General features: G+C 32.9%; 1 protein-coding gene across 1 annotated transcript; it reads left to right on the top strand.

The window, feature by feature from the left end:
- The first annotated feature begins 2788 nt into the window (after positions 1-2788).
- On the top strand, positions 2789-5005 carry LOC140448912 (uncharacterized). Its single transcript, XM_072542043.1, has one exon. It carries the CDS (start codon positions 2789-2791, stop codon positions 5003-5005), a length of 2217 nt encoding a protein of 738 aa, XP_072398144.1.
- The last annotated feature ends 3687 nt before the right edge of the window (positions 5006-8692 follow it).

Here is an 8692-nt window from a genome sequence, read left to right as displayed (position 1 = left end):
TACACTATTTAAAAAAATCATTAGTTGATAGGGCAGTTGGGGCATTGGATGAATTACCAACTACAAACACAAATTTTCATTTTGCATGGCATTTATTAGGTGAAACATATGAACGCAAAAAGTTAATAGCACGCAGTCACATTGATAAGTTAAATGAATATCCACATATAAATAATGAAACCTCATTCGAATTAAAAAAATTCTCTACTTCAATTAAAAAAGACTTAAAGGCATTAAAGACATTGGGTTATTCAGTAGAACAATGGGATGTTATTTTAATTTGTATATTAGAAAAAAAATTGGATAAAAACACAAAAAGGGAATGGCAAAAAATAGGGCCACTTAATGAGTTTCTGACAATCACAGATTTTTTATCATTCTTAGATCAAAAAATACACAGTTTAGAAAACTCAGAAGATGATAAAGATAAACCCAAGTCATCCTCTGAGACAAAACGTAAGTATGAAAAAGTTCCTTTTTCAAAAACATTTTTAGCATCACACAAACAGTGTCATCTTTGTGGACAGTCACATTATCTTTATGGGTGCAAATCATTTCACAAATTATCTATCTCATTAAGACGAGCGGAAGTTGACAAAGTCAAGGGTTGTTGGAATTGTTTACGGGAAGGTCATACAGCTCAAAATTGTACAATGCGGGGTTGCAAAATTTGTGGTAGGAAACATAGTACACTTCTACATTTAGATTCACATTCATCAGGGTACAATGAACACAACTGGGAACTAAATACACAAGGCAAAGATAGAATACATCCACAGGGTCAACATTCATCACATTCATCATGGCACAATGAACACAATTGGGAACGAAATACACAAGGTAAAGATAGAACACATCCACATGGTCAAAATTCAGTTCAACTTCAAGGTTCACAACCACTAATACCATGGACACCTAATCAAACTCAGGGTATACATTCACAGGGACAATTTACACATTCTCGAACACTAGAGCCAAATAAGCAAGGGCAAGTTACACATATTCAGGCACATGAGGTACACTTACAGGGACAAAACACAAATTTTAAGGGGCAACATGATTTAGGTGATGGGGTACCTCACTCAGTGTATTTGGGACAGGTTAAGACTAAGGACTATAGCACTATAGAAGATAGGGTACAAGTTAGCAAATGCAATCATACCAACTCAATTCATACAAAAACAGAGATTCTGCTTTCAACAGCATTAGTTTACATGCAAGACAATTTTGGAAACTTTCATGAATGCAGAGCCTTGTTAGATTGTGGGTCTCAATCAAACTTTATTTGCAAATCATTGTTAGAAAAACTCAATATCCCAACGGAAAAGGTAGACATTTCAGTGGCAGGTATCAATCAAGGTATTACAAAAATTACACGGGCCATGAAAGGTATAATACAATCTAAAACTTGTAGTTATAAAGTAAGTGCATTTATGTTAGTTATAGATAAGATATCTGACAATTTACCAGCTTTTAATCTTAATTTAGAAATGATTGACATACCAAAAAACATTATGTTAGCTGATAGCTCTTTTGGAGTTGCAAAACCTGTTGAATTATTGTTAGGTTCATCTATATTTTGGCAATTACTATGTGTAGGGCAAATAAGACTGGGAAAAGACAAACCTATACTTCAGAAAACCAAATTGGGATGGGTGGTATCAGGGCCTGTGAGAACAATTGACAAAGGGGTACATTTTTCGGGTATGGTTTCATGTGACTTTTCTGCACTCAGCTTGAATGAACAGATGGAACAATTTTGGAAAATTGAAGAATTGGATATACATAAAAAATCCTTATCAGTAGAGGATAAATATTGCCAGGAACTGTTAACTCAACCACAACTAAGGATTTACATGGACGTTATATAGTACAATTACCACTTAGAGAAGATATTACAAAACTGGGGGATTCTTACCGCACAGCAATGAAGAGATTTCAAAACTTGGAGAAGAAACTGAGCAACAATTTGAGTTTGCGAGAGCAGTATCACAAATTCATGGAAGAATATTTGGCATTAGGACACATGACAAAAATAGATGACTGGGAGCTACAGATACAAGGAGATATACCAAAATATTATATACCACATCATGGGATACTAAAGACATCATCTACTACTACCAAGCTTAGGGTAGTCTTCGATGGGTCTGCTAAAACAGACAATAATTTGTCATTGAATGATGTATTAATGGTGGGACCAAGGCTTCAGGAAGATTTATTACACATCTTGCTACGGTTTAGAAAACATAAAGTTGTCATTGCTTCTAATATTGAAAAGATGTATCGGCAAGTTCTTATTTCTTCAAAACAAAGGGATTTACAAAGAATTTTTTGGAGATTTTCATCGGACCAACCTATAAGCACATACAAATTAAACACAATAACTTATGGTTTAGCACCATCAGCCTTTCTCGCAATAAGATGTATACAACAAGCAGCATATGAACATATGTCAAATTTACAAGAAGCTTGTCAAACTATTTTGAGGGATTTTTATGCAGATGATCTATTATCAGGAGGGGACACAATTGAAGAGGTTAGGAAGTTAAAACAGGACATCAGTTTCATTTTGAGCTCAGCAGGATTTCAGCTCAGAAAATGGGTCTCAAATAAACCAGAAGTATTTGAAGGGGATTTACAAAATAATCAACAAGTTGAGCATTATTTGTCTGAAGACATCACTAGTAAAACTTTGGGGTTGTACTGGAATACTCAATTGGACATCTAGCAGTACAATATTAATTTTAATATACAATCTCAGACAACCAAAAGGTCAGTATTATCAATGATTTCTCAAATATTTGACCCTCTGGGTCTTGTGGGACCAGTCATAATCACGGCTAAGGTAATTATGCAATCATTATGGAAGCTCAAATTGGATTGGAATGAGTCATTACCTCAGGAAACACAAATTCCAAGACACGTGTTATGCTTACAACCAAAGGACATTGAACTTCACTGCTTCAGTGATGCATCGGAAATTGCATATGGGGTAGCAATTTATGTACGGTCAATAAGTCATGATGGGTTATATCATGTGCATCTACTATGTGCTAAATCAAGAGTAGCTCCGTTAAAGACAATCTCATTACCAAGGTTAGAGTTATGTGGGGCGTTACTCAGCGCAACACTTGCCAGGGAAGTTATACATACAATGGACATAAGATTTAATAAAGTGCATTTTTGGACAGATTCGACAATTACATTACATTGGATAAAGGGCGAGGCTTCAAAATGGAAAACATTTGTGTCACATCGGGTTTCGGAGATTCAAAATTTGACTAAAACATATGAGTGGCATCACATCCACTCCAAAGAAAATCCAGCCGACATCATATCCAGGGGGATGGAACCAAAATTACTTAAAGATTCTTCACTTTGGTGGAATGGTCCAAAATGGCTAATGGAAGATAAGGAGAAATGGCCTTATTTTAATATAAATGACTTAAGTACTTTGGAAGTGCCAGATAAAAGGCCAGTTAAATTTTCATTAATTGTTACAACATTGCATACAATTTGGGATAGATTTTCAAGTCTTAACAAGTTACAAAAAACCACAGCTTATATTCTGCGATTTATAAACAATTGTAGATTGCCAATAGGTGAACGTAAATGGGGTATACTTACTGTTGATGAAAGGGAGGGCGCACTAAGAATTCTAATCAAAATGGCTCAATTGGAAACATTTGGTTCAGACATTTTGTCAATAAAAAGATTGGGCTCACTATGTAAGACAAGCAGTCTCATCTCATTAAACCCTTTTTTAGATTCAGAAGGTATTTTAAGAGTTGGTGGACGTTTACAAAATTCAGATTTACCATTTTCACAAAAACATCCAATTATCTTACCAAAAAATCATGTGCTCACACGGCTTATCGTTACTTCATATCATCTTAAACATTTACATATGGGACAACAAACTTTATTATCTATTTTACGGCTAAAATTTTGGATTCTTTCAGGGCGTGATACAATCAGACATATTCTGCACAAGTGCATAACATGTTTTAGGGCAAGGCCAGTTACGATAAATAATCTAATGGGTCAATTACCTAGATCACGAGTAGTAGCATCCAGACCTTTCCTTAATTGCGGTATTGATTATGGTGGTCCCTTTCAGTTAAAAACAAGCAACCTAAGAAACTGTAAAATTGTTAAGAGTTACATTTGTATATTCACTTGCTTTACTACTAGGGCAACTCATATTGAATTGGTTTATGAGTTAACTACCGAGTCATTCTTAAACTGTTTTAAACGTTTTGTTGCTAGAAGGGGTCTCTGTCAAAACTTGTACTCTGACAATGCTACAAATTTTGTGGGGGCAAACAATCATTTGAAGGAACTGTACTCATTTATAAGTGATACAAATATCAAGTCAAAGTTTCTCCAGCATTTTGCTGATCACCAAATCAATTGGAAATTCATACCTCCCCACTCTCCTCATTTTGGCGGGGTATGGGAGTCAACTATTAAGTCTGTAAAATATCATTTAAAAAGGGTATTGGGGGAAAACAAATACACATATGATGAGATGTATACTCTCCTGGCACAGGTTGAATCATGTTTAAACTCTCGACCTCTCTTACCATTATCCAATGATCCACTTGACCTTGGTATACTCACGCCAGGACATTTTTTAATTGGAGATTCCTTAATGGCTGTACCACAAGAGGATCTCACAGATGTCCATACAAACAAACTCAAGCGATATCATCATCTTACGCAAGTTATTCAACATTTTTGGGCTAGATGGTCGCGAGAATATTTGTCATCTCTTCAGCAACGTACAAAATGGAAAGCAGCAAGTCCTAATATCCAAAGGGGCTCGATGGTTATTCTCAAAGATGACAAACTTCCTCCAATGAAATGGGAACTAGGAAGAGTAGTCGATGTGTATCCGGGCAGCGATGGGATAGTGCGCGTTGTGTGTGTTCGTACTGCTCACGGTACATTCAAAAGAGCATGCGCGAAACTATGTGTTTTACCGATTAGTGACAATTAGCTCGCCCGGTTATATAGTTGTTGACTATTTCGGTCTGTTGAAAGGCATGTGTTACTTCAGCCTTTCAAGGGGGGCGGCATGAACAGTGTAGTTAAGCCGACTCTGTACGCGGCATCTACGCGCCGACTCGTGGCAAGGTGTCATGTCAAGGCAGAGAGACAGAATCAAGATGGCGAACAAGAACTGACAGATTTTACGTTTTTTAGTTTTTACATATAAGTTTTAAGTTGTAATATGTATTTTTAAAATAATAAAAACCAAATATACAGTCCACTTAAGTCGTACGGATTTATCATACCCAACTACGGCTATCCACACAAAACAGGGACAATTAAGATGAACCGTCTGAATGACTACTAGAAAAGTATGGGTAACTTCTATAATAGTGTTGACTTGATTAGATAATTGCTCATAGCCCATATTAAGAAATAAGCGAATAGACAATCCTCACTTGTCAAAGAAACTGAAAAACCGTGAAGTGGTCTAAAAACTAAAAAGTCCCCTATTCAAACTGGTTTTTAATAAAAAATTTAATAATATGTTAAAGTTTTTTTAATATACCCTAAAACTAAAAGCGAAAAGAATCGATTGCAAGTTACAAAATACTTGTAGAGTCATACTGTTTGGACAAGTACAGTTGTTTAAATAATCGCTTTCTGTCATAAACAAATTAAATAAATTGTAAAATATTTTTTGATCTGCTTGATATTTAGCACACTTTAATAACTCATCAATTGGCATAATTGCCTGTCGTTAGGCCAAAAACAAAGTTATTAACATTTATAAATTACTACAAACATAATATCTTAAAGTTTACGGTTTTTTTAAATTATATCAATTATTTATGTATTTAAATTTGGTATTTCTCTACATTAAAAACTTTTTATGGTCTACAACTATTATTTGAATTATTTTTCTTTAGAATGTATACAAAACGTTTTATAAGCAAAAAATTATTTTTTTTGCCTTTTAAGATTGTTTAAAAAAACAAAGCAAAATCAACTGTACGTCTTTACGAATTTTTCGTCAGCTACCCCTCATACTATTTAGAATTTAAATTTCTGTATAAGATTTTTTTAAACTATTTAGCGAGGTTCCGTGAACTACTTTCTTATGGCATGGTCAAAGTCAAATATTATTTTTTTATGTGATTAAGCCACAATTATTGGTCGTTATTGAGATGAAAATTACATTTTTAATTAACTTATATTTAACGATACGATTTCCAATATTTAACCTTGTTTATTGTACAAATTATGTAAAAATCTGTATATCTGTTTTGGTTTCCACTATTATTTTACAATAGCTTTGTTTATTGTACTAATTATGTAAACATGTGTATACACATTTTGTACAGAAAAACGTTTTTTGAGAACGATTTCCGGAATGGAAATCAAAATTTCAAACATTATCACAATCACAACCAATAATAAAGGCCTTAATCCCATAAAACCATAATATTTATCTCAAACTATTCATCGATAGCTTCGACTAAACAGGTTGTAAATTAAAATTTATGTAAAATATTCCCCTACACGATTCTCTGGGCAAAATATCAATCTAGGTTAAATAAATATAACATCTAAACGAAGAAAAAAACCTGTTGAGACTGCAACTTGTGAGCAGGTAGTTTCAATGTCGTTATTCGAACTTGAACCAAACCGATCGATATTTAGGTATCTAAAATATTATTTTAAGGATTAATACCGGCAACATCTACTGGCTCTAAAATGATGCCAAATACAGTGATTTTACCGCTCGATGTTAAAACGTAGGTTTGATGTAAAAATTAAATATATAAAAAAAATCGGAATATTAAAAAACCGACAACAGTGCCAAGCCTACAAAGGTGCCCTAAACGAATATACACAATTTATAAATAGAAAATGATAGCAATTCTTGGTGATGCTAAATTACTGCAACGTGAAAAGATTTCAAAAGGATAGCGGGATGTATATATATATATATATATATATATATATATATATATATATATATATATATATATATATATATATATATATATATATATATATATATATATATATATATACATCCCGCTATCCTTTAGAACTCTTTTCACGTTGCAGTAATTTAGCATCACCAAGAATTGCTATCATTTTATATATATATTTAGGGATTCTACAGTATTCACTGCCTTCCCTCGCTCAACCGTTTCCATCTCTCTCTGTTGTTCCATTCTCCATCGTTCAGTCCTCTCTTACTCATGGCGTCGTCTACTTCGTTCCTCCAGGATTTTCGGGGTCGTCCTCTTTTCCTCCTTCCTATGGGGCTCCATTCGGTTATTTTCTTTATCCATCTGCTGTCGCTAGTTCTTCTTACATGTCCATACCACTTTTGCTATCATTTTCTATTTATAAATTGTGTATGTTCGTTTAGGGCACCTTTGTAGGCTTGGCACTCTTGTCGGTTTTTTAATATTCCAATTTTTTTTATATATTTAATTTTTACATCAAACCTACGTTTTAACATCGAGCGGTAAAATCACTGTATTTGGCATCATTTTAGAGCCAGTAGATGTTGCCGGTATTAATCCTTAAAATAATATTTTAGATACCTAAATATCGATCGGTTGTTTGGGTCAAGTTCGAATAACGACATTGAAACTACCTGCTCACAAGTTGCAGTCTCAACAGGTTTTTTTCTTCGTTTAGATGTTATATTTATTTAACCTAGATATTTTTGCCCAGAGAATCGTGTAGGGGAATATTTTACATAAATTTTAATTTACAACCTGTTTAGTCGAAGCTATCGATGAATAGTTTGAGATAAATATTATGGTTTTATGGGATTAAGGCCTTTATTATTGGTTGTGATTGTGATAATGTTTGAAATTTTGATTTCCATTCCGGAAATCGTTCTCAAACAACGTTTTTCTGTACAAAATGTGTATACACATGTTTACATAATTAGTACAATAAACAAAGCTATTGTAAAATAATAGTGGAAATCAAAACGTTAAATATTAGTTAATTTAAAATGTAATTTTCATCTCAATAACGACCAATAATTGTGGCTTAATCACATAAAAAAATAATATTTGACTTTGACCATGCCATAAGAAAGTAGTTCACGGAACCTCGCTAAATAATTTAAAAAAATCTTATACAGAAATTTAAATTCTAAATAGTATGAGGGGTAGCTGGCGAAAAATTCGTAAAGACATACAGTTGATTTTGCTTTGTTTTTTTAAACAATCTTAAAAGGCAAAAAAAAATAATTTTTTGCTTATAAAACGTTTTGTATACATTCTAAAGAAAAATAATTCAAATAATAGTTGTAGACCATAAAAAGTTTTCTATGTAGAGAAATACCAAATTTAAATACATAAATAATTGAGATAATTCCAAAAAACCGTAAACTCTATGATATTATGTTTGTAGTAATTTATAAATAATGTTAATAACTTTGTGTTTGGCCTAACGACAGGCAATTATGGCAATTGATGAGTTATTAAAGTGTGCTAAATATCAAGCAGATCAAAAAATATTTTACAATTTATTCAATTTGTTTATGACAGAAAGCGATTATTTAAACAACTGTACTTGTCCAAACAGTATGACTCTACAAGTATTTTGTAACTTGCAATAGATTCTTTTCGCTTTTAGTTTTAGGGTATATTAAAAAAACTTTAACATATTATTAAATTTTTTATTAAAAACCAGT

This window comes from Diabrotica undecimpunctata, chromosome 8, assembly GCF_040954645.1.
Source record: "Diabrotica undecimpunctata isolate CICGRU chromosome 8, icDiaUnde3, whole genome shotgun sequence".
NCBI classification, from domain to species: Eukaryota; Metazoa; Arthropoda; class Insecta; order Coleoptera; family Chrysomelidae; genus Diabrotica; species Diabrotica undecimpunctata.
Note: the sequence above shows the minus strand (reverse complement) of the source record. Positions and strands in the feature narration are given on the sequence as shown.

Bases quoted from the DNA above. Each gene is read 5' to 3' on its own strand.
- LOC140448912 (XM_072542043.1), top strand. From the start codon at position 2,789: ATGATTTCTCAAATATTTGACCCTCTGGGTCTTGTGGGACCAGTCATA.